The following is a 24768-nucleotide window of genomic DNA, read 5'->3' on the forward strand; positions in this document are numbered from 1 at the left end:
GCTGTTTGAACGACTGTTCTGAAGCTCAGTGCTGCAAGATTGGGTCTGTTACTCAGCGGCGGAGACAGCCTGGCCCCTTGCTGCGTGCCTTTGCACCCTCCGTGTCCTTGAGTTGTGACACGTGATGGCCTTAAACGTTTCCCTCTAGTGCAGGGCCCTGCAAGCTGGGGTCCCTGGGTTGGTTTAAGCTTCCAACCCCCGGAACTGACTTTGCAAAATTCTGTGCTAATCGCGTCTTATTTTCACCCTGCTCCGCGCTGTCTCAGGAGGTGGGTTTATGAGAAAATTAATTTCCCTTTTGCCAGAAAGAAGGTGACACTGTAGAGTGTTTTCTTCATTTAGTTCCCACAAGTGGGCCCTAAAGCGCCCCCAGTTTGCAAGGAATTGTGCCAGGTGGGCGCCGTGGAGGGTGTGAGGGGCCGTGGCCACAGCGCCGGCTCCGCGGGTGCCTTGGGGGGATGAGCTGCCAGACCCTCAGAGAGTCACGTACACAAGAAGGAGAAACCTTCACCACCCAGCAGCAAACGCTTCCCAAGGAGAGGTTCCTGAGACATTTCAACAGGTGAGAAGCAGCTGGATCTGGTTTAAAGGGAAGCACTTTTTCATGTGCAAATACTGATACATGCCATCTCGTAAAAATCGCCCATTGCTCTCCACTTCGTTACTTAATCCTTAAAATGGGCAGTAAAAGCCAGACGCGTAGCTGGGCCTCTTTGTCACAGAGCGAGACACACTGTAGGGGCACAGGACCGGCCTGGGCTCTGGGGGGCTGAGCGGCTGGACCAGCGTCCAGCTGTGGAGCTTTCCTGTCGTGGGGCAGGGACGCAGGCCAGGGAGAACCGTGGTGGACACGGCGCTGACATGCGTGTTGGTGGTGGTCTGCCCTGTGCCGCCCCCCCTGCCAGCAGCCTGCAGGGGAACAGATGGCAGTTCCAGGGAGCCAGACGCCCCTGTTTGGAAATGGGGCCCTTGTTTGCCATCAGGAACTTTGCAGAGAGAATGGAAGGCCAGCCTGACAGCCTGCCTGGACCAGTGTCACTTGCCATCCTGAAGCATTTACTGTGTGTCCCCTGTAGGCTGAAATCTAACACAGGTGCCCGGATCCCTGCCATCTGGCTGTGAAGGGGGAAGCCGGGGCAGTGGGTACAGCAGCTCAGGAACGAGGGAGGGGGCTACTGCCATGATTAAAAGTACGCTGGAAGAGGGACTTTCCTGGCGGTCCAGTGGTTGAGACTTCGCCTTCCAATGCCGGGGGAGCGCGTTCGATCCCCAGTCGGGGAGCTAAGATCCCACATGCCTCCTTGGCCAAAAAACCAAAACATAAAACAGAAGCAACATTGTAACAAGTTCAATAAAGATTTTAAAAGTGGTCCACATCCAAAAAAGAAAAATCTTAAAAAAAATAAAAAACCGGAAGAGACCGAAGCATCCTTACCCTCCAGGGAGCGGCATCCGGGCAGGGGGTGAGAAGGACTAAGCCCCTCGGGGGACGCGGGAGGGTCTCCACAGTCACATGCAGAGACCAGGGTGGGAGGCGAAGACCAGAGAAGTGAACCCAGCTGAAGACGAAGTGCGAAGAATAAACAAGAAGCAAGTGCTCAGGGGCAGGGAGGAGGCGCTCTTCATGATACAAACAGAAGTGAAACCTGCGTGAGGTCGGCTTTAACCTTGCGCGTGAGGCCAGCTCTGCTCCTTCTCAGAGGCAGACGGAGGGGGCCTGGACCCAGGGTCCAGGGCCGGAGCTGATGCTCGCCCTGCAGGGCGTCACGCTTTCTTTCAGCTGCAGATGCGACTTTGGGTCGACTCCGTTCTGGAAGGAGAAGGAGGGAAAGTTCCCTGTTAGACCCGGGCTCCTCTGTAGGCACCAGCCTCGCCATCCGAGGAAGCAGAGAAGTGTGTTCCCCATGCGGAAGCAGCTGCCCGAGAGGGACAGGGTGCCCGGCGGGGGCTGGTCTGCCGGGCAGAGGCCACCGCGCGGTCCAGGCGGGAGGCGGGGAGAGAGGCGCCCACAGACGTGTGCGTATCCAGTCGCCAGACTGTGCCCTGAAGATGCGTAATTTGAACAGTCCGTTCTTCCTCATTAAAAAAAAGTCCTTGATCTGTAAGCTATCAAACTTTTCTGAATGAAAGGAAAGTTCTGGAAAGGAGAGCTTGTCCCGAGGCCTGCGGACTGCTGGGTGGGGCAGGGCTGCCTCTCTTGTTCAGCGGGGTGTTTACTCAGCCGCCGCCCTGCGTCCCCCTCGCCACCCCAGGGCCGCCCACTGTCTCTGGGTTGGATTCCGTCTGCGGTGTCTCCGCACCCTGTTTACTCCTCCTCGCCCCGCCTCCTGCCTGGAGACCCCCGGCCCTGGACTCTCCCACCACCCCGGTGGCTGGGGTTGCGCCGGGGCCTCGGCCTCAGAGCTGCAGCCGGTCCGCCCCCGCCGGGGCCTGAGTCCGCACCCCTGGGAGCCCCTGGGCAGTGTCGCTGTTTCCTTGGCCACACGGACTCCACTGAGCTTTCAAACCCTGCATTTTCAGGCCAAATTGCAGGGGTTTCCATGGAGACGGGTGCAGTGAGAAGCTGTCTGCTCCCAGAAACCCAGGGTGCTGGGCATTGTGACCAGATGGTGGGAAATCCACCCAACAGAAATCTTGATTTGCAGATCTCTTGTTTATATGAATTTAGCCAGAAAAAGAAATTTTCCTAAACTGAAAGTAGCGTTTGGGAAAAGAACGACGGCTCTTTGTTCTGTTTTGTGTAACTTGAGTGGATGCTGTGGTTTTTCGTGCGCGTCCTCTGGGTTCATTAGGATCTTATTTGCTGTTTGTGTGTTTGTGTCCCCAGCGTGCCCTTCCATAAAGCAGCTCTGACGCTCACCACGTGTGTGAATTTTGAGATGTTTTCACGTTGGGTAAAGGCAGAGAAACTCTTTCTAGTCCCAATAAGGAAGATTCTCTAACCCGCCAGGAAAAGTCCTCTTCTCCCTCCAGGGATGGGGTGACTCAGGCAGCGTTGGTTTTATCCCTGATGAGATAGGACGGGGCTGGTGGGGCCTCGTGAACGCAGCTTTAAGGGGGAACCAGGCCCGGTCCTGTGACCTCCCGTTTCCTGTCCTTCCCCGTCTCCAGAGCCTGTCCCGGGCGCCGGCCGACCTCTCTGCTCCGACACGTGACTCTAGACCACCCTGGATGCTGGGCCTCGTCCTCGGCGGCTCCCACCCCGCCCTCCCTCTGCTTGGACAGGCTGGGCCTGGCGGGTCCCAGCTGCCGGGCAGTGGACGGCATCAGTCCAGTGTGTCGGGTTGGCAGGAGGCTCCTGGTGACCCGGGAGTCCGAGTGCCCCTGGGGCTGCCCAAGCCCTTCTTGTTTTCACACCGAGGACCCTCTGCCCACCTCCAGGGCGTCCCTGTGTGTTCAGAAGGTGCACAGAGGAATCTGCCCTTTCCTTCCTTCCTTCCTTTTCTTTCTTGTTCCGCCGTCTCTGTCTGAACCTTGCACTTTACCTACTCTCTGATAAAGAGTAAAGAGGCTTTACAGGTACCTATTCATTTATGATCCTCTTGGTTACAGACACAGAGTTCTAAATCAGCTCCAAATCTCTGCACTGTCCCCCTGGGATGGCTGCTCACACAGGGCTTCCAGATGACTCCACCGGTCAGGCAAGAGTTACACTGAGGTGCGTAGAAAGTCACCATCCTCACCACCCACCCACTTCACTCCCGAAACCCTCCAGTAGCTTCAGAACTCTTTGTGTGTTAACAGTTGGCTTAATGTCCCCCCAGACTTAGATCATTTGGCTAAATGATCAGCCCGAGTCAGCGGTGGGTGCCGTTCTCGCGGGCGCTGGGAGCCTGTACACCCACCCAGCTCATTGCAGGCCTTCTCTCCATCCTTTTAAAAAAGCGTTAGAGAAGGCTCACTGGGGCACTCACGTTGGTGTTGGGAGGAGCGCGGTTGTTGAAACTTTGGTTGCGATTAAAGGTCGTTTCTAGAGACCAGGGACCTTTTACTAATAGTGATTACATCAACAGTGCTTTAAAAATACAAATTGTGACACATCTGATGGACTAACTCACCAGCGTCCTTCAAAAATGCCAAGGTCATGAGGGAGAGATGGCCTGAGGCACTGACCTAGCAGGTTGGAGGAGACTTACGGAGGTGTGACAGCTTCATGCGTCGTGGGGCCCGCCTTTGGGTCCCTGGGAAACCGGCCTCCGTGGGGAAGCCAGTGAGGTCTGAGTAGAGCCCGCACTGGCCGGTGTTGCTGCAGCAATGTGAATTCCTGCTTTGGACGATGCTTCTGTGGTTCTTCGAGGTTAACATCCAAGACCTGGTGCAGGGAACTCTGTGCTGTTACAGCTTTTCTGTGAAGTCTAAAATTATGTCAAAATGAAAGGTCGGAAAGGGAAAAGCATCTACTTACTTGAAAACGTTCACTTTTAGAAAAATCTGGATGAACTAGACTCCCTTCTTGTGTCTCCTTCCTCAAGCCCCGGCGTGAACACGCTTAAGATTTGTGCTCTTTTTGTTGTCTTGTTTTGCAGACAGAGTTTACATGGGGCCGGGGCAGCTGTATCAAGATTTACAAAACTTGCTGCATGACTTAAATGTCATCGGTCAAATCACTCAACTGGTTGGAAACCTCAAAGGAAACTATCAGGTGACAGTCGAAGCCACTTGGCTTAAAATTCTCTTTTAATTTCTAAGTCGTTGTCAGCTGTGATCCCACCTCCCAATTCTGCCAAAAGCGAGAACTGATGTTACTTTAAGAATCGATCTGATCGTGTACTTTCTCCTATTTTGGAGAAGGTGAAGCGCTTTTGGTGTAACTTTTGTTCATCCGGAGGCTGACTTGAGCGTCAGTTCTCTTAGGAATGTCCCAGCACCACGTGACCCGCCTCCCAAAGGTGCTTTTCTCCTGATCAGATGAGTGTTACTGGTGTCCCTGGGTTTTTCATGTCTCAGCATCACGTTTTTTCTCTCCCTCGGGATGGTCCTGTCTTATTAACATCTTTACGTGTGCTTGTGCATTTCCTTCCTAGAACTTGAACCAGTCGGTAGCCCACGACTGGACCTCGGGTTTACAGAGACTTATTTTGAAGAAGGAAGAGGAGATCAGAGCGGCCGACTGCTGTCGGATCCAGTTACAGCTCCCGGGGAAGCAGGACAAGTCAGTAAACGTCGGAAGGGAGCCTCCGGGCCAGAACTAAGAACAGGGCCCTTTGTCATGATGTGCATGTCTTCGCGGTTTGGGGATTGTATCTGAGGGGCAGGCCCCGTGATTGGGTTTCACACGATGGAGCCCATTGTGTGGAGTGAATTGTCTTTTCTTCTCCCCGGCAGGTCCGGCCGGCCGACTTTCTTCACCGCCGTGTTCAATACCTTCACCGCCGCCATCAAGGAGTCCTGGATCAACAACCTGCAGATGGCCAAGCTCGCCCTCGGTAAGAGCCGGTTGGTCTCAGCTAAATGAGGCATGTTCAAACAAGACACCATGTCCGTTCCTATTCTGTGATGAAATGCACGCCCAAGAGGATAAGGTCATGGTTGAGAAGTAAACTTTACAATAGGTTCATCCATTCACCTGAAAGAATGTTTCCGCGTGGGAAAAATCAACCCTAGTGCAGTGATTTTTAAGACGTTTGTATTATAATGTAAGGGTTGTAGGGAAAAAACCTCACTTTCATTATAACAAAACACTAATATTAGTTGAGATGGTTCGACACAAGTGAAAGTCCTTTGAGTCTGTGGCCTGTGAGGCAGGACCCAGCCCTGGGCCTGGCCCACAGGATGAGAAAGTGATGGTTCATCTCAGCCTGTTTCCTCACCCCTCGCCTGTGAAATAAAACACAGGAGTGGACCGAATTGTCCCTGAAGACCCTCTAAGCATGAAAAATAAGTCCCGTGGTTCTATCAGAGATGGGAGTGACTCTGATTATTTTCTTGTCCCTACGTCCCTTTAGCCTTGCAGTCTTTTGATCTGTGTATCACACATTTAGATAGATGGGTGGGTGGGATAAGATACATGGATGTTATTTATACACACACAGGTCTGTTACTCAGAACACGGGGATGTCCTGCGTCTGTGTGTGTGTAAAACTCTCATGCAGGTGCAAAACAATCCGAAATGTTAACCGAAAATAAAATACGGAAGAGAAATAGGCCTTGTGATCTGAGGCTGGTGGCAGGAGGGCCATCCGGGATGGCCTGCGATCCTCGGAACAGGGCTCCCTCCCTCCCTGAATGACTCAGTGGTTTATCAGGCCAGGTTCAGGGTGACCCCGTGAACAAGGACCCGGATAGGCTCTGAGGATAAGCTCCCGTTTATCTTCAGATGCGTCACGTTTTCAAAGCTGAGATGGACGACTTGCTTTGCAGTAAAACATTTCTTCATTTCGTCATACTTTTTTATCCCATGGTTTTGTGCCATGTTAGAAAACTTCTCACTCTGTCCCTGGTGTTTGAATCTAAACATCTCAGTTAGTTTGAAAAAGGGACGGAGGAAAACAGACCAGACCCAGGTGGTTTACGCTTTGATGGTTCGCAGTGGCCCTGCCCCCAGCCGATGGCTGGTGCACGAGGCGGGAACGTGGCAGTGGGCGTCCCTTAGACTCGGGCCAGAGCGCTCGCCTCATAAAGCCGCAAGTCTGCAGCCTCCCCCGTGAGCAGAGGCTGTGCTGTTTTCCAGAAGGGAAACCCTCAGTTCTCCAGTCTTACCCAAAGTAGGGGCCAGACTCTCCCCCTGCCCCCGGGCCTGTGCTCGTTGCCCACCTCTGTTCCCTTCTCCCGGCGCGGGCACAGAGGAAGAGAACCACCTGGGCTGGTTCTACGTGGAGGACGACGGGAATCAGATCAAGAAGGAGAGGCACCCCCTCCTCGTGGGACACATGCCCGTGACGGTGGCCAAGCAGCAGGAGTTCAAGGTGACGGGCGGCGGGTGGTTACCAGGAAGGGGCGCCGGGGCAGCCTTGGGCATGGCCCCTCCAGGGCCCGTTTGTGGAGAAGTCATTTAGGAGAGTGGTGGTCGGAAGCCAGAGGCTGCTCATCCGGAACCAGTGCTGGGCCTTCCTCCCAGGCCCCGCGATCAGGCCCAGCGGCTCAGGTCCGGCAGCTCCGTGCCCCTCGCTGGGCGGCTCGGCTTCCACGTGGTCATGATTGCAGACGGGCTGAAGCAAAGCCCATCTGCAGGTGGCGTTCTGTCAGTGTCCCTGTGCAGTGGACTCAAGCACTGCGGCCGGTGTCCACACAGACTGCAGAGACGTGTGGGTGTGTCTCTCTCTAAGAAACACATTTTTCTCTCTCACTTTGGTCTCTGGCCGACACTCAGTCCTGGAACCTGGGCTTCCCTGGAGCTCCCTCAGCTGGTGGGGACCATTCCCGCTGGCAGAGCCTGCTCCCCGGGAGAGGCAAGGGCCCCGTCGGTGTGGCCTCAACCCAGAGCTGCAGCTGCCCGGGGCACACTTATGTGTTGCTTCTAAAAGCAAATTTCTGAGACTCATACATCGATCTTCTTCTCTCTTAGTTTTTGGAGTTGCTGTGGTTTATGTCAGAGTGCTGTCATCCGTGTAAGACATGCCTTCTGGCCTCCTCTGAGTCCCATTTTAAATTCGGGCCTTTGATTTTTTTTCTCCCCTTTAGATCGAATGTGCCGTCTATAATCCTGAGCCTTACCTAAATAATGAGAATCAGCCAGACTCGTTTTCCATGGCTCATGGTTTCCTGTGGGTAAGATGCTTTTGTTTGTTTTTAATGCAAGTTCACGAAGAATCCATATCCACAGCTAATGAGATGAGAAGTGGCAGATCTAAGTGGTCCGATAGCTCATTGTTAGTGGCTGGTGTGTCCCAAATTGTGTTTATAAACATGGGGGTCACAAACAGGAAAGGGGGCTGATCACTTTTGAAAAAGGTGTCGAATTCTAAGGCATTGAAACATTTCTCTCTTTTCTTTTTCCTGTAAAACTTAACCAGATTAAATTCAGTCCAAAGTCCATTAACTAATAGAAACATTGAAAGATTTTTTTCTATTTGGGCAGTTAAATGGCATGGAGTTTTTTCTCTTCCAAGACCATGCTGGCTGTTTACGCTGGGAACTTAGCAGTTAAAATTAGTTTCTTCCAAATGAAGCGCTGCCTTTGAACGGTCCTGCGTTTGCAGTAGACATTGCTGGCTCATGCAAACCAGAGGAATTGCTCGTGTGGTGCGTTTTCAGGTCTCCTGGTGCCCCCCTTGCGGGGAGCCGCCAGACCTCCTCCACGATGGGCCCTCTGTCCTTTCCCAGCCCCACCTGGCTCTCTCCCGGGTGTCCTGACCCCGCTTAACTCCCCACACACCCCGCCCCGTCTCACAGCCAGAGCGCTGGCCTGCTTGAAGTCCCTGGTTGGGTTTTGGAAAGAAAACAGCCTGATGAGCTGATATCTCTCTGCACTCAGCCCAGAACGAAGGGATAGGCTGAATTCCCTCAGGGTTTTTGAATTTTAGAGGAAGTTTTTTCCATCTCAGGACCTGCACCTGGTCAGACCCCCCGCTTCCTGTCGGCCCGAGCGGGCTTGGCAGTTTGACATTGTCCCAGGAAAGGCAGGATGCTTATTGATCAGAAGGGAAAAATCCGTTAGAATAAGGAGAGGGTCACGACATCCTCAATATTGATGGAAAAGGAGAGGAATTTGTGAAGAACCCGGAACCAGGCGAGCGTTCTCTTGTAGAGCCGGGCATGCTCTTCCCTGGTAACAGGATCCAGCTCCTTCCCACTGAACAGACAATCAAATTTAGGTTTAAGTTGGGAAACAAACCTTGCTGAGTGTTCCTAAGTGATCCAGCAAACAGGGGGCTCATAAATATCATGGCAGCAGTAGTACAAGTTCTAGAAAAACAGCAACACTCCCTGATGTGTTAAATGCTGGGGACCCACTTTGAGATCCATTCTCACCCCTTTTTGTCTCTTTTTAAGTCCTTGTTTTTTCAGGCAAGGCCTGGTTTAAAATTGATACCAGCCTGCTTTTTCAGACTTTGAATTGTGCACCGATAGGCCTTTACCATCCTGTGGTGCTAGGTGTGTGGTTTTTAAAGGATATAAATGTGACTTTTACAAAAACAAAGCTGTGTTCTTGTTATTAAAATTAAAAGAAAAAGATGACCTAATTAAACACGTTGCAGAGGGGAGCGGGGCTCTGTGAGCAGACTGCTTAAAGGTTATCTGGTCCTCGTCGGCGAGCTGGTTCTCACGTGGGAGCCGGATCCTGCCATGGCCGTGGCCGTGGCCGTGGGGTGTCAGCTGTGCACGTGCTGTGGAGCCCCTTCCAGCCCACTTCTTCCCTCCCAAACCCCCCCAGATCGGAAGCTGCACCAGTCAGATGGGTCAGATAGCCATCGTCTCCTTTCAAAACTCCAGCCCCAAGGTCATCGAGTGCTTCAACGTGGAGTCCCGCGTCCTGTGCATGGTGTACGTGCCCGCAGAGGACAGGCCCCGGGAGCCCGAGAGCACGGGGGGCCGAGTGCTGGGCGTCCCCACCGTCTGCCTGGGGACGGAGGAGGGGAGGTGAGTGTCGCACACGGGCCCCGCGGCTTTGCCAGCCGCGAGGCGGCGGAGTCCGCCGGCCCCTCCCTGACCCCCCTCCGTTGGGATGCGGGTGGAGACTCTTGGGTCCAGGAGTTTTGAAGGAGCCAGTGAGTGAGGAAGTTACCCTAAGAAACCCCGGGGGGCAACAACTCCTTGCGGGGAAAGTTCTAGTTCTTCCTGCCCTTTGCTGTGGACACGCTTCATTCTTGTTCATGCTTTAAAGTGCACGTCACTCTTACACTTTGGAATGAAACAGAGCCTTGTTCTGTGTTCTTCTCACAAGGAACATGGTCAGAGTGTAAAGGAGAGTTATGATGATTTTTCTGATGCGAAGTCCCTAGATCTATAGGAAGAACTAAGGTGTTTGTTTGTTTGTTTGGTTAATAACGCAGAACTTCTCTTTTAAAAGAAAAAAGAGATCAAAGTGGTAGCAGTCTCTACAGTACGGCCAAGTGGGATGTTTCTGGAAGGCGTGGGAGGATGCGGGGACGGGCAGGAAGCTTGAACGTGGTTCTCCGGCTCGGCAGGCTGGCACTTTTCCTTGGGAGCGAACGTACCCATGAGCTGACATTTCTCTTTTCCAGCATCTCCATTTATAAAAGCAGCCAAGGCTCCAAGAAGGTACGGCTCCAGCACTTCTTCACTCCCGAGAAATCCACGGTCATGAGCTTGGCCTGCGCGCCCCAGAGCCTGTACGCCGGCCTGGTCAACGGGGCCGTGGCCGTGTACGCCAGAGCGGACGGTGAGCGTGGCGCAGGCGCGTCTGCAGGGTGGCAGGGGTCACTGCCGCGCCTGGGGTCGGGTGAGGGAGTGTCACTCTGCACCGAGCCTCGCGTTCCATCGGCTTTTGTCACCCCTCGTCCCGAGGCACCTGTGGCTCGCTCGGTCCTGAAAGGAGGGTGTGAGATAGACCACCACCCGCCAAGAGCAGCGCAAGTCGTTGCAGAGTCCGTCCTCCTGCTGGCTTCTCTGTGTTCCTCAAAGTGATGAGTTCGTTGCAGGCCTTTATCCTGCCCTGCTCGAGGCCCTCGGGGCTTCTCTTTTGGGATGGAGTGAAGTGCATGCCCCGTCGGCGTGTGGCTGTCACCAGCCTGGTACCTGGGACCCCCCCCAAGGCTGGGGGCCCGGTGTCACCATCACCACAGGGAGAATCTGATTGTCAGCTTGCTTCAGGAGACCCTGGGCTGATCACCTGTGGGCACACGTGCCAGCGGGTCCTACTTCTCACACCCTGAGGGGTTGTACCGTAAACAGACCATAAAACTAGGGCTTAGGCCAGCCTGGGGGGGAGACGGGGGGGCTCAGGAGCTCTGGGAGGAGCGCCTGCAGGCATTGGGGTCCAGGCTCTTCGGAGGACGGCAGTCAGGCGAGCCCTGGAGGATGAGCGGCCATCCCAGGAGTCCTGAGGCTGGAGCTGCTGCAGGTCCCTGGGGCGCGAGGGGCTGGAAGGGCAGAGGCAGTTCCTTCTAAAGGCGGATTCCGGGGGTGGGGGGGCGGGTGTCAGGGTCAGGGGCACCTCGGGGCATGATTACTCTGCGGAGGACGCGTTGTTTCTCTCCTGCTGGATGTGATTTGTGTTTAAATACACATTTATTTAGAATCACGTGAGTGTTTATCGTGGGATTCTCTGTTTCTCTTCTCTGCAACCTTTGTCCAGCTTTGGTAGCACGGCTTTGCTCATTCAAGTTGTTTTTTCCACTGCTCCGGTAGAGATTAAATTTCATGGGAATTATTAACTAGTTGAAATTTTGAAATTACTATAATATGTCTGGTCTAGCAAGCCTCCCAACTTGATTTGGAGTGTTTATGTCCATTTCTTCCAGTGTTATGAATTTATTTAGGCTTCATTTTGATTTATTTAACTGGGGAGGGGGGTATTTGAACCTTCTTTCCCAGCTTTATTGAGCTATAACTGACATATAACATTGTGTAGGTTTAAGGTATACAATGTCTTGATTTGATACATATTGCAATATGATCGCTGCCGTCTGCCAGCTCACACCTCCATCACATCACATACTTACCGTTGCTTTTTTGTGGTGAGAACATTTAAGATCTAGTCTCTTAACAACTTTTAAGTGTATCATACAGTGTTGTTAACTGTAATCATAATGATGTGCACTAGATCCTCAGAGCTTATTCATCTTATGACTGAAGTTTGAACCCTTGGCCAACATCTCCCATTTTCCCACCCACAGCCCCTGTCAACCACCCTTCTACTCTCTGTTTCTATGAGTTTGGCTTTCTTAGATCCCACATAAAAGCGAGATCATACAGCATTTGTCTTTCTCTGTCTGACTCATTTCAGTTAGCATAATGCCCTCAAGTTCCATCGTGTTGTCACAAATGGCAAGATTTCATTCTTTTTTATGGCTGAGTAATATTCCATTGTATATAGGTACCACATCTTCTTTATCCATTCATCTGTTAATAGACACTTAGGTTGCTTGCAGGTCTTGGCTGCTGTAAATAGTGCTGCATTGAACATTGGGGTGCAAGTATCATTTCAAATTAGTGTTTTCGTTTTGTTTGGTTATATACCAAGGACTAGAATTGCTGGATCATATGGCAGTTCTATTTTTAGTTTTTTGAGGAACCTCCATACTGTTTTCCACAGTGGCTGCACCAATTTATTACATTCCCACCAAGAGCGCACGAGGGTTGTCATTTCTCCACATCCTCACCAATACTTGTATTTTCTTGTGTTTTTGATGATGGCCATTCTGACAGGTGCGAGGTGATATCTCACTGTGGTTTGATTTGCATTTCCCTGATGATGAGTGATGTTGAGCACCTTTTCATGTACCTGTTGGCCATCTGTGTTTCTTCTTTGGAGAAATGTCTGTTTGAGAAACTGAATTTGAATGAAATTGAAAGAAATATCTTCTTTTAAGATGGATCCTGGAATTCCGAACCTCAAACAGTGATAAAATTAGGCGTCCTCCCAGTTCGAAGTCTGCTAATGATGGAAGACACACTGTGGGCGGCGTCTGGAGGTCAAGTGTCTGTAATCAGTGTGGAGACTCACGCCGTGGAGGTAAGTCATTTTAAGTGGCTACACAGTGCGGGAAGACGCACTCCAGAACCAGTCCGACTAACTTCCGAGGCTGAGGTCGAAGATCGCCTCTCGCGGGTAGAAAGCTCAGGCAGTGTCCTGCCTGCGGCTCTGTGCTGAAGGAAAATCCCTCCTAGTGTGGCTTAGAAGGAAGGATTAACTCGAAAGTCCCACAGCCCCTGTCTAGCCACATCCATGGACTGATTGTCTGTTATTTACCTGCTGTTAATACAAACGTTACTTTAAAAGATGTATTCAGTATGAACATGCTAGTAAGTCTTCAAGGACATGTGGAAAATTAGTGTTTGGTTGAAGAGGCGTTTCAAGTCAGTGTGATAAATGGATTATTCAGTAGAGATCATAGTCATTGGGAGAAACCAGGACTGCGTCTCAGGCCCCAGCTCTTCACCGTTGTAGGCATTCCGGAGCGTGGAATGTTAGAATACAAACAAGGCCACAGACTTACAAGGTACAAACAGTGGGATGGTTCCATTACTTTGCAGTGGGGGGAACTTTCCAGATACGTTGTATACCTAGAAGTTGCCATGGTAAAGAATATGATAAATTTGGTAAAGTTTTAGAACCTTTTTTTTTCTTTAACATCTACTATGTGTTGTTTGTATCGAAACTCTCGTAAATGAAAATTGGTAAAATATTTGCTGCATCTGCCACCAAGTGTCAATGTTCTTATATAAAAAGAATTCTTGCTAAATTAAAAAGAAGAAACCAAGCTAATAGAAAATGTTCAAAGGACATGAAAAGGCAGCTCACAGAAGAAGAAATACAAGTAGGCGACGTACTCACAATACACACACACAGATAGTGTACTCACATGTGGGTGTACGTAAACATGTAGACATACACGTGTATATGTGTATATACATATATACACACGGAGAAGATGAATTTCACTTCTTATTGGACCTCTTGAATGTTTTAGCCACATTACTAAAACATGCGATACACGTGTAATATGTTTAGCCACATTACTCCTTTTATTGTTAAAAATGAGACAGACCTACTTATTTCCTGTCTGTTCATCACCGTCTCTTTGCTCCGCGCTGCCCTAAGGAAACTCCTCTAACACGGGTGCTTTTGCAGCCAGTGAACTACCTCACAAGTGAACATCTCGCGACCCTCACAAGGAAGGTGGTGGGAAGAGAGGTGTGTTCAGGTGAGGGTTGCAGGGGGTGGGCCCATCTCTCTGTGGATCCGGCGCCTCTTCACATGCTGCCCCGAATCCCTGTGAGCGGCTTGGGGAGCAGGTCCACGCCCGGGAGCCGAGGTGCTGCGGCCAGGAGCTCGGTCCTGCGTGGACTCAGGCTGGCGCTCTCGCTGTCGGACCGCACACCGTTCTTCCATCTGTGTTGTTTCCGACGTGACCTCCCCAGGGGCCCGCAGGACGGAGCCTCCTCAAGTGACAGAGGGTCAGCCGGCCAGCCGTACAGGAGACGGGGCTGATGTCCAGAATAGGAGGCAGGAGACAAACCTGTGAAATTGCTTTTGCTCGTTTTTTTTTGTTTTTGTTTTTCCCCCACCGCCCAGCGCGGCTTGTGGGATCTTAGTTCCCTGACCAGGGATTGAACCCGGGGTCTTGGCAGTGAGAGTGCAGAGTCCTAACCACTGGACCACCAGGGAAGTCCCTGCCCAGTATTTTTATGGGAACTTCTTGTTTCTACTTCTCTCCACCTGCTCCTTTTTACTTCACGTGCCTCAGAGTAACAAGAAGTCCTCAGTGGGGTGTGGAGAGGTCGTTAACCACGGCCCCTGCACAGGGCACTTTATAGACGCTGTAACTGCTGCTGGCTTGTATTCCACTGCCTTGTACACCAGCAGTGTCTCACCTTATCGGTGACGTAGTGAGGGTCCGAGTCCAGATCCTAACTCAACCCTGCACTGCACGGTGGTCTCAGGTGAGCCGCTTACCTGGGCCTCAGGCTCTGATCCGTAAGCTGGCGATCAACCAACTTCCTCATCAAAATGAAAGGTCATATTGCTAGCAAACAGCACGCCAGTAGTGGTTGCTATTTATTACTAGAATAAATTATTATTAGAATAAATATACAAGAGCCAGAAATAGCATTCTGTTAGTCTGTATTTCAGTTTCTTTTCACAGAGAAGGAATAAATAACGTAACAATCTTTAGAACATCTCTCCAAAACCAGTACGTTAATTTTGCCATAAATTCGTACCGAAAGCCGGAAGGATGGTTTCTGTAGCTGCCACCAAGGCGATTCCAGACTAACGTAACGTTATGACCTTATTATCATTAAAGGGTTATTTGCACATGCTCCAAAGGATGTATATGCCGTAAATCTTGAAGACTCAGAAGTAACATATTTGGATTTAAATAAAAGCCTCCTTTCTGTGCATTTTTAGTACCAAAATGAGTAAATGTATTTATAGAGAGAGAAGCAAAATCTACTCTGTTATTAAAAAAACGTAATTTATCCAGTAGTTCCGCCGGCCAGGGAAACCACAGTGGGGGTACCGGTGCAGCTCTGCAGGTTTGAAACCGCAATGCGTCTGCAGCCTCTTTGGTTGGGGTGAGGGCGGCTGCTACAGGGAAGCTCCCTGAATGTGCCCTGTCTGTAGGGCCAGCGACGTGAGGCCACGAGGCTGCACTCGCTCTGCGGTGGGCTGAGCAGGGTGTGAGGTCTGAGGTCCAGAGGCGTGAATGTTCTCGCGGTGGCCTCTGCATGGCAGTGGTTGGCACAGTTGCAGCGGGGACAGCGGGGCTGCAGTGCCAGCTCGGCGTCCTGATGTGGCAACGCCGAGCACCTCACCCAGAGACGCCGAGCCAGGCGGGCTGTGCGTGCCCAGCGCAGCAGGAATAAAACCCCCCGCCTTCCCACCAGGTCAGGGAAAGCGGACGGGGAAATGTAAGTGTTAAATGCACGTAATGCAGCTGCAGTCACCTGGATCTGGGGTGGGGGGGGGGCGCCGTCTTTCTTCCTTCCCAGCTACGTAGGGCCTTCTTCACGGGGTTTATTTCATGCCTTTTAAGAAAACGTTGAGCTTTAGGAACATGGACACAGCTCTGAAAGCAACCTGACGTTGAGCAGGCGGTTTGTTGTGGATTCTGCGGGTGCTGACCTCACAGCTTTGTTTCTCGGAGCCCCGATTTCACAGGTAGTTTCGGTTTAATTACTGGAGCTGTTTAAAGTAAGACCTGTTCTTCCTTACTCTCGATTTTCTGCAACGTGCAGTGTTCCTGACTCAGGACAGACAGACAGAAGGACAGGAGAAGAAGAAAGAGCTTTCCTTCCAACCCTACCCCCAACGTTGAAGAGAAAAATAGAATGAAAGAATGAAATGGATAAGATACTAAAGGTGACCTAGTAGTAGAGCGTTTTCTGAGTTGAAGCATTTTTTTCCTGATGAGATAAATTCCCGTCATTGTATAGAAAGACACGAATGCAGGGCACAGAGGCGACAGGCCCAAGCTGGCAGGCGGACCGGTTCTTGAACTCCTACTGCCGGTCCCGGCCCTGCTTCCCTGCAGAGACCATCAGATCCGCATGATTTCAAGGTGGCGGGAGACTTGGACACCCTGTTGCCCAAAGTTCCTGTTTTCACACAGAAAACCAAGCCTCTGAGAAGGTGGGAGACAATGGCCAGCATCCCAGAGATAAATTATCGTTCACATCACCTGTCATCCAGCACAAACGTGTCACGCATTTAAGAAGCACAGGTGCTGTACAAAAAACCCAAAGCCCAGGAAGAACTCACAGGCCAGGTGCGGTGCCAGAACAGGTGAGGGCAACACCAGCTACCTGGCCCCTGCGGGCAGGTCTGGGGTCAGGACTGGCTACGGCATCTGCAGGGCCCCATGTCCAATGTCAGCCCGGATTCCGAGATGCCAGCAGCCAGAGCATCATGCCAGGTGCGGGGCCCTCTGAGCCTGAGACCCCGCGAGGGTCACAGGCCCGTGAAGCCGCCCTGTCTGGGGAGAGGAGGACTTCAGCAGGTGGCAAAAACCCACGACATCTCAGAGGAAGAGTGCTGTGTGTCAGGACGTGAGAAGGTGGTTCCTGGAGGACCTTTGCCCAGAAGCAGGGTGAGTCCGAGCGTGGGGACGTGGGGTTGGCGCAGGTGTGGTCAGAGGGCACCTGGTCCCTTGCGCGCAGGAGCGTGCAGTCCCCTCCTGGGTTCCCGGGGTTTCCGCCTCTGTTGCCGTGAGCGCTCACGGGGCCCATCTGGGCAGCGCTGGCGAGGCCGAGGCCGTGACTGTGAGGGCAGCCGCTCTTGGCTCTGTTCCCGGGGCAGATCGGCGCGTGACGTCCTGAGCCCCGCCACGCTGTGCGCGACCGGGGCCGTGTGGGGATTTAACCAAGGGACAGACGCCAGGAAATCTGTCTTCTCCGAGGATTTTTTTTTTGCAAGGAGTTGAAAGGGGGGTGAGATTGGAGACTGAAGACCCACTGAGAAGGTTGTTCCAGAACTCTGTCGGGAAAATTCCACTCCCCGTCGGTGGAGGACAGAGAGGGAGACTCTGAGGTAGATTTTGCAGAATGAGGCACTTCTGTAAAGAAAAACAGCCGGTTGTGAGACGCTGAAGACCCGTGAGCAGACAGTGGTGGACCCGGGCAGCCGCTGCAGCGGTGGAGGTGGCCACAGGACGGCCGGGAAGCAGCATGCAGGACGCATGGGACAAGATAGCCCACAAGACAGAGGATGGGAGTGGGGTGGCCAAGGCAGTAACCGAACGGAGCCGCCGGAGGGCAGGGAGAGGGTGGGCCCCGACCAGCAGCAGCTCTGGGCTCCCTCCTCCCCGGGCTTGCTGAGTTCTTAGAAAGAAACTGGGGTTGAGGACCGGCAAACCGTGACTTTCTCGCTTCTTCCACAAGGAGTTTCAACAGTAGCTGTGAAAGAGCCAGCAGCCAGAAGGAGAGCGAGTCCTGTGCTCCTTTACGGCTCAGGTAGCACAAGGACTTCTCAGCGTCATGTGACGTTTTTCTTCCCTTTTTAACCTCTCTTTGGAAGCTGCCTTGCTCTGCCAGGGATGGCCTTCCGGGAGCAGTGAGCGCCTTGTCCTGAGCTGACCTGGAGGACCAGCCGGGCTTTTCCTCTTCGGAGACGCAGAGCTGTGAGGCCGAGTCTCAGCACACGTGGGAGGGGTGGGCCGCTTGCCCCATTCCTCCCAGTCGGCCCCGCTCTGCTGCTGAAACCTTAACTGCTCGGTGATACACAGGGCAGTGGGACGTGAAATCGTGCTCCCACTTCCTGCGGCCCTGGTCTCGGCAGTGGGCTTCCTCCGAGGGGATCTGTACCGGTTCACAAAACAGCATGGGAGCTATTCCCCATGAAGCCTGCCAGAGAGGAAAGCCATGTCTGTTTCTGTGGTACAGGGCAGCCCAAGCCACCTCCACAGGCTGTCCGCAAAGTGAAAAGACGACCCACGGAATGGCAGAAAATACTTACGAATCGTGTATCTGCCAAGAGTGCATAACAAACAGCTTCTATAACTTACAGCTCAACGATCAAAAGAAAAATAGTCCAGTTCAAAAACGGACCAAGGATCTGAACGGACGTTTCTACCAAGAAGATACACAGGCGGCCACCCAGGGAAGGGTGTGCGCTCTCCTTAGTCCTTAGGGAAATGCAAACCAAAGCAACCATGAGACACCACGGCACGCCCACGAGGATGACAGCAATAGAGAAGGGACATTAACAAGTGCCGAGAGGACGTGGAGAAGTCGAGAGCTGCACGCATCGCTGGTGGGGACGTGAAACGGGGCAGCTGTTGGAAAACAGTCTGTCCTTCCTCAAAAGGTGAAACGTGGAGTTGCCATGTGGCCCAGCACTTCCAGTCATACGTGTGTACTCAGGAGGACTCACTCTGTAAGAACTCGGGGCTCCTTCCTAACTGCCGGCACCGGCTCGTCCCCACTGACACGTGTTTAAATTAGACCTGTGATGATCGGGGTCGCTTTGTGGGAGGGTGCACACGTGCGCGGAGGGAGGTGCCTGTGGAGGTGAGCCTAGCACGGGCGTCTTGGAGGAAAGGGCAGCTCCCCGGCTTTGGCTGCAGGAGGGGCCGAGGGCCCGAGCCAGTTGCCCGCCCCGAGGGCAGGGTCCTCGTGTTCCCTCCTGGGAGGTGCGCGGGGACTCCGGAGGGAACGCGCGGCCCCGGGCACGTGGTGATGGCAGGACTGGGTGCTCAGGCAGTCGGGGGTGTCCGCGAACTCCAGAATCACTGTCACGCCTGAGTCCCGGCTTCAGGACAACCCCCAGGCCGCTCTCCAGCCTTGCCTATCCAGCTGCAGTCTTCACTTAAAACAAGGTGTGGTGCCCTTGGACGGGCAGCCTCCCTTCCGATAAAATCAGAGACTCACGTGTCCCCCTCAGTGCAGCTTGGCAGTGCCGCGCGGCGTGGGTGCAGCGTGAGGGGCTAACCGGCGAGCGCTTTCCGCGCGGGTCGGCGTGCGAGGCTGGCGCCTTCGGCCCCCTCGGCCGCGTAGTGGGTCGTAAAGAGCCTCCCGTGCTGTTCTCAGTCCTTGAGGAAGGGGACAGAGGTGTAAGCCTGTTTTTTTCCTAGAGGGTTTTAAGTTACCTCTTTTCAGGCTAGAGAGCTGTGCAGGATTGTGACCTGCTGTGGGCTAAGAGGACTTCTTTGAGGGTAGTGTTTCTTCTCATGTGTCTCCAAGCTTCACCCCACCTGCCCCCCGCCAATCCCTGGTAGGCAGTGACCACAGCTGCCCAGCACCGGCCCGTCCACCATGGGGACAAGTTCCAAAAGTTCCCTCTCGGGGGCCCCGTGGAGCAGGGTTGTCAGGATGGAGACCTGGGGCAGAGCACAGCCTGGAGGCTCGGGAAGGACCTGGTCAAACGGAGAAGCAGCAGGTGGCCACCCGGGGACTGGACAGGGCTGGACACCGAGGGGACCCTGAGAGCTCGGCGGGGGCTTAGCTGCCCGTACAGGCCTCCTCGCAGGCAGACGTGGCCCTCGTTCCCGCTCAGGTTTGGGGGTGCTGATGGTCCACAGGTGTCCAGGGGCGCTGCTCAGCACCTGCGGATCTGGGGTGACGGTGCCCTTGCTGTAGGTGGTTGAGGGCAGGTGAGATCCGGGGCGCCAGCTGGACACCCTGGCACGGTGGGGACAACAGCGGCACCCGCGGCTTCACGCGCAGCCCAAAGGGCGGGTCCGTGACGGCGACGTGGGGTGCAGCTCTGTGCTGTACCCCCGACGCCCCGCCTTCCCTTCTCCTTGGTCTCCGCAGAGCCAGCTGGAGGCCCACCAGGAGGAGGGCATGGTGGTCTCACACATGGCCATTGCCGGCGTGGGCATCTGGATCGCCTTCACCTCGGGGTCCACGCTCCGCCTCTTCCACACGGAGACGCTCAAACATCTCCAGGACGTCAACATCGCCACCCCGGTCCACCACATGCTGCCAGGTGGGCCCTGGGGCGCTGGTGGGCGGTACCACATCCCCCGGGGCCGGGGCTCGGGGCTGCCGGGTGACCCGGAGTCAAGCGCCCTTCTTAGAGGTCAGAGCCGCCCATCGCAGACGGTTTAGTGCTGTTAATAAAGCACTGGGGCAGGGGGCGGGGGCAGGGATCTGAGGCTGAAGGGCAGAGAAAAGGAGACTCTCTGGTGGGGGCGCTCCACGGGGCTCCGCCAGCCCCACGCGGGAGGGGTGTTCCTGGCAGCGGGAGTCAAAGCAGCCAAGGTGCAGGAGTGGGGTGTGGGAGCCGCATGTGGCTGGTGTGTGCACGCCTGGTGTGTATAGGCGTGTGGCTAGTATGTACACGTGTGAGCTTGTTAGGTACAGGCGTGTGGCTAGTACATACACCTGGGCTTGTTAGGTTTGGGCATGTGACTAGTATGTACACGTGTGGCTTGTTATGTACGGGTGTGTGGCTAGTATGTACATGTGTGGGCTTGTTATGTATGGGCTGTGCTAGTATGTACACGTGTGGGCTTGTTATGTACGGGCATGTGGCTAGTGTATATAAGCATGTTGCAACTGTGTGTATGTATGTAACTAGTATGTGTATGCGTTGCTTGCTGTGTACGGGGGTGTGTGCCTGGTGTGTATTGACCCACGTCTCCACGGGGCTTTTAAGGACCAGGCTCACGCCGCACGGCATTCCCCTCCTTTCCCACGTTGGCTGCGTCTCCTGGCTCCCGGCTGGAGAAGAGAAAGATCTGGTGTGCAGCGCGTGGGCTCCCACCCACACCACGTGAACAGACCTGTGCAGGAAGCCCTCCCAGGGCGCTCGAGTCCCCAGTCCCTGTTGGACCAAAGCCCAGGGGTTACGTACCTGTGACCACGTAACCTGTTTGCACCTGGGCCACCGGCTGTACTTCATCTTGTTTTCTTTCCTTCCTTCCACCCCCCAGTTAACGACTCCCTTGTTTCTTATCCACCGGCGTGGCTTTCACTGTTCAGGTCAGGATCCGCCTGGGTTCCTGTGGAGCCAGGAGACCGTGTGGTCAGGTGGGGACACCTGGCGGCCCCATGTCCCCAGGCCCCTTGGCAGGTGTGCCCCCGCCTGCTGTCACCATCACCACACACAGTCCCTGCCCCCCTCCTCGGGGCCCCTGCTGCCCTGGGCCTCCTGTCCCTGTGCCAGGACTTAAGGCTCTTTCTCCTGAGCCCATGTCCCATGCAGAAGGAGCCTTTGGGTGGCGTGTTCTCCCGCGTCTTCCTGCTGTATGCGAAATACCTCCAAGTTCACCAATATCCGGGGATTTTGTGCTTTGTCTGCATCTCATATTTTGCTCCCAGGTTTGTAGCCGCTGGACCTGGTGGACAGTTAGAGCAGAAATCAGCAACGCTCAGAATGAGAGTCCTCTTGCTACGCCCGGGCAGTGGTTCTTGAATGTGGTCCTCAGAAAGGCGTCTGATGTTGGTCTGATTTTCTTGCATTTTGGGGAACAGGGAGGCCAGACACCCATGTCTTGTCTGTCCTTCTTTTTTATTTTTATTTATGGCTGTGTTGGGTCTTCGTCTCTGCGCAAGGGCTTTCTCTAGTTGTGGCAAGCGGGGGCCACTCTTCATCGTGGTGCGCGGGCCTCTCACTATCACGGCCTCTCTTGTTGCGGAGCACAGGCTCCAGACGCGCAGGCTCAGTAGTTGTGGCTCACGGGCCTAGTTGCTCCGCGGCATGTGGGATCTTCCCAGACCAGGGCTCGAACCCGTGTCCCCTGCATTGGCAGGCAGACCCCAACCACTGCACCACCAGGGAAGCCCTGTCTGTCCTTTGAATCGTCTTACCCTTGGGCCAGTGTTTCACGGTGAGAAGTGTTTCATTGTGTCCTCTCTGACACTTAGATACTTGTGTCAGTGCGTGTGTGCACCCTGTGTGAGCCTGTGGAATTGCAGGTCCTTGGACCACCGTCATCCTGGACACATGTGTGTAAACCTCATTCTACAGTTGTGTTCGTGACGTTGCCCAAATGGGTTTTTTATGTATATATGGCAATAACGTGTAAACTGTCCTTTCGTGCTCTCACTGGAGTATAAAATTCCAGTAGGTTCTAGAGATGAAGACTTCGCAGGCCAGAAAGAACACAATTTGAAAAAAAAATTTACTCTACTCTACTGTGAGTCATGCCTTTTTTGTAGCAGAATTGAGAACCCTGTTTAGTTCCCTACAGGTCTCAGCGTGCTTTCCCCGTAGACTGTGACTCGTGCGATGAGCTGCATCTTTCTGTCCGGTTTGGAGCTCTGTTCTGAGCACCATTAGCTCCAGCGCTGTACCATAAACCACATCCTACTTGGCAGACACAGTGGATGGCGGCGCCCGGGGTCAGCACGCACGTTTCGAAGGGCCGTCGGTCAACCTTCCTGGCCCCCGAGGTGGTTACAGCCCGTGGTTCAGAGGGCGGCATCTCCTCCGGGTCATGAGGCTGCATGAGTCAGGTCAGGATGCAGCTGTTTCCTCTTCGTCCAGAACAGTCAGGGGAGGGTATTTGGATGAAAAAGTGCTGAGACCCCCGCCCCCCATCAGATTAGCCTTCCCAGGTCCCCGCTGAGTGAGCACGTTGCTTTCCAGGGGTGACGTAACCAGTGAAGTGGCACAACTTTCTATCTAATACAAAAGTCAGTGTAACTCTTCTAAGTACCATCAACCACATCATAAGGGAATTCAGCAACTTAAACTAGACTCAAGGTTATGAGTTAGGGAACAGACCGAGGAGTGGGTTTCGTCACCCCTGGGCTCTGGTGGCGTCCTGTGCTAACCAGCAGCTACTCAACCAGCAGTTGGTCCTGCACTAACCAGCAGCTCCTTAACCAGCAGTTGATCCTGTGCTAACCAGCAGCTACTCAACCAGCAGTTGGTCCCGCACTAACCAGCAGCTCCTTAACCAGCAGTTGATCCTGCGCTAACCAGCAGCTCCTTAACCAGCAGTTGATCCTGCGCTAACCAGCAGCTCCTTAACCAGCAGTTGATCCTGTGCTAACCAGCAGCTCCTGTACCAGCAGATGATCCTGTGCTAACCAGCAGCTCCTGTACCAGCAGATGATCCTGAGTTAACTAGCAGCTTCCTTCACCAGCAGATGATCCTGCGCTAACCAGCAGCTCCTTAACCAGCAGTTGATCCTGTGCTAACCAGCAACTGCTCAACCAGTAGTTGATCCTGCGCTAACCAGCGGCTCCTTAACCAGCAGTTGATCCTGTGCTAACCAGCAGCTCCTGTACCAGCAGATGATCCTGAGCTAACTAGCAGCTCCTTAACCAGCAGTTGATCCTGTGCTAACCAGCAGCTCCTTCACCAGCAGATAATCCTATTACTAACCAGCAGTTGATCCTGCGCTAACCTGCCCACCTCCCTGGTCTCTGTCCCGGGTGGGAGCCGGGAGTGGGTTCCAGTCATAGCCTTTCCGAGCACACTTGGAAGGCTGGCTGCTTCTCCTACTCTCTCCCCTGTTTGTGTGTTTCTTGCGAGCATTTGAATAAACCTGGCCGGCCTCCCCCGTGCTCCTGTGTCCCCGTGTGAGAGGACAGCGGGGTCCCCGGAGAGCGTGCATCACACAGCGGCCAGCTCCCCCTGCCACTTCGTGTTGATAACTCACTTCCGCCCCATGCCAACTGCAGCCTTTGTCGGCATCTCTGCCCCGCCCTCCCGCCCCGCCTCCCCCTTTGATGCTGAGTGGGTGGCCCCTCTGCCCGCAGCTTGGCCAGCTCAGAGCGCTGTAGTCCCACCTGGAAGGCCACAGCTGGTGCTTCCACAAGCAGTAGCCTGACGCCTCTCAGCAGCTCTGTCTGCAGACCCTCCGGAATGGGAAAATCTCCACGTTCCCTAGTTACCATTCAGTTAAACTTCATATGTGAAATTAAAGAGGAATCCTAGACTACTTTGAAAATGGAACAAACCATCATTCGCTGGAACTGAAGGCTTTCAAACCAGTTAGAAAGAAAAACATCCCAGTTTTCCCTGCTTTCGTGTTTGTTATGATGAAGTGAAGGTTTGGAGGGGGGTCCTCCCAGGAGCACCTCCCAGAAGCCCTGGGGTTGTTTCCTTTGGTCTTTCCCACCGACCGTGTAGTTTTTCCCCTTCTCATCGTGTTTCGTAACCTTTCCCCACACGGTGACTTTTCCCCATCCCGACACCACACAGGGCGCCTTCTGTGCCTTTGAATTGTTTTGTCCTTTCTCTTTAGAAAGATCCACTTCTGGAGAGAGGAGTTTCTTTACAAAGACTAGAGAGTTTCCCAGATTTTCACTGCATATAACGTAACACAGATGTAAAAGCTGGAGACAGGACGAAAAGTCAGATGTTCCTAATATGCTATTTACAGGCAAAGAGGCGGGAAAATTCCTAAGGGGGATAAAAGGTCACTTTCAAAATGCATTTATGAATGAAAATAAGTAGTAAACTTTTATCCGTTGTAATTCGAAAGTAAGATCTTCTTAATGCTTTTATTAGTGGTTGGAAATATTTCACATCATATTTTACGAGGATCTGTTAACCCTCACTGTGGAGGTGGGCTGTTTGAAATTCCCTTTTCCTCATTAGTTTTCTTTAAAGCCAAGTGGTAGATTAAAAGTATTTCAGATGCTTCTTTAATAGTCCTAGGCCAATATTTTAAAAATGATATATTATCTGTGAAAGAAAATTTAAGTCACAAATTCCTTTTCTGGAGAAGAATTAAAGGAAACTCAGTTTCCCAGACCAAAATATTTCAGGACGATCAAATAAATCACAAAACAATTTATTC

General features: G+C 53.2%; 1 protein-coding gene across 7 annotated transcripts in view; it reads left to right on the top strand.

Moving 5' to 3' along the window:
* Window positions 1-24768, top strand: part of ARHGEF10 (Rho guanine nucleotide exchange factor 10) — an 86777-nt gene that overhangs the window by 55783 nt on the left and 6226 nt on the right. For all 7 annotated transcript variants that reach the window (XM_057537242.1, XM_057537243.1, XM_057537247.1 and 4 more), the window contains 9 exons: window positions 4527-4642; window positions 5025-5152; window positions 5326-5426; window positions 6784-6905; window positions 7621-7707; window positions 9314-9519; window positions 10125-10282; window positions 12435-12577; window positions 19819-19993. In XM_057537242.1, coding sequence (XP_057393225.1) covers window positions 4527-4642; window positions 5025-5152; window positions 5326-5426; window positions 6784-6905; window positions 7621-7707; window positions 9314-9519; window positions 10125-10282; window positions 12435-12577; window positions 19819-19993 — 1236 coding nt within the window. The remainder of the gene's footprint in view (window positions 1-4526; window positions 4643-5024; window positions 5153-5325; window positions 5427-6783; window positions 6906-7620; window positions 7708-9313; window positions 9520-10124; window positions 10283-12434; window positions 12578-19818; window positions 19994-24768) is intronic.

The sequence above is a fragment of the Balaenoptera acutorostrata genome, chromosome 21 (assembly GCF_949987535.1).
Source record: "Balaenoptera acutorostrata chromosome 21, mBalAcu1.1, whole genome shotgun sequence".
Lineage (NCBI taxonomy): Eukaryota > Metazoa > Chordata > Mammalia > Artiodactyla > Balaenopteridae > Balaenoptera > Balaenoptera acutorostrata.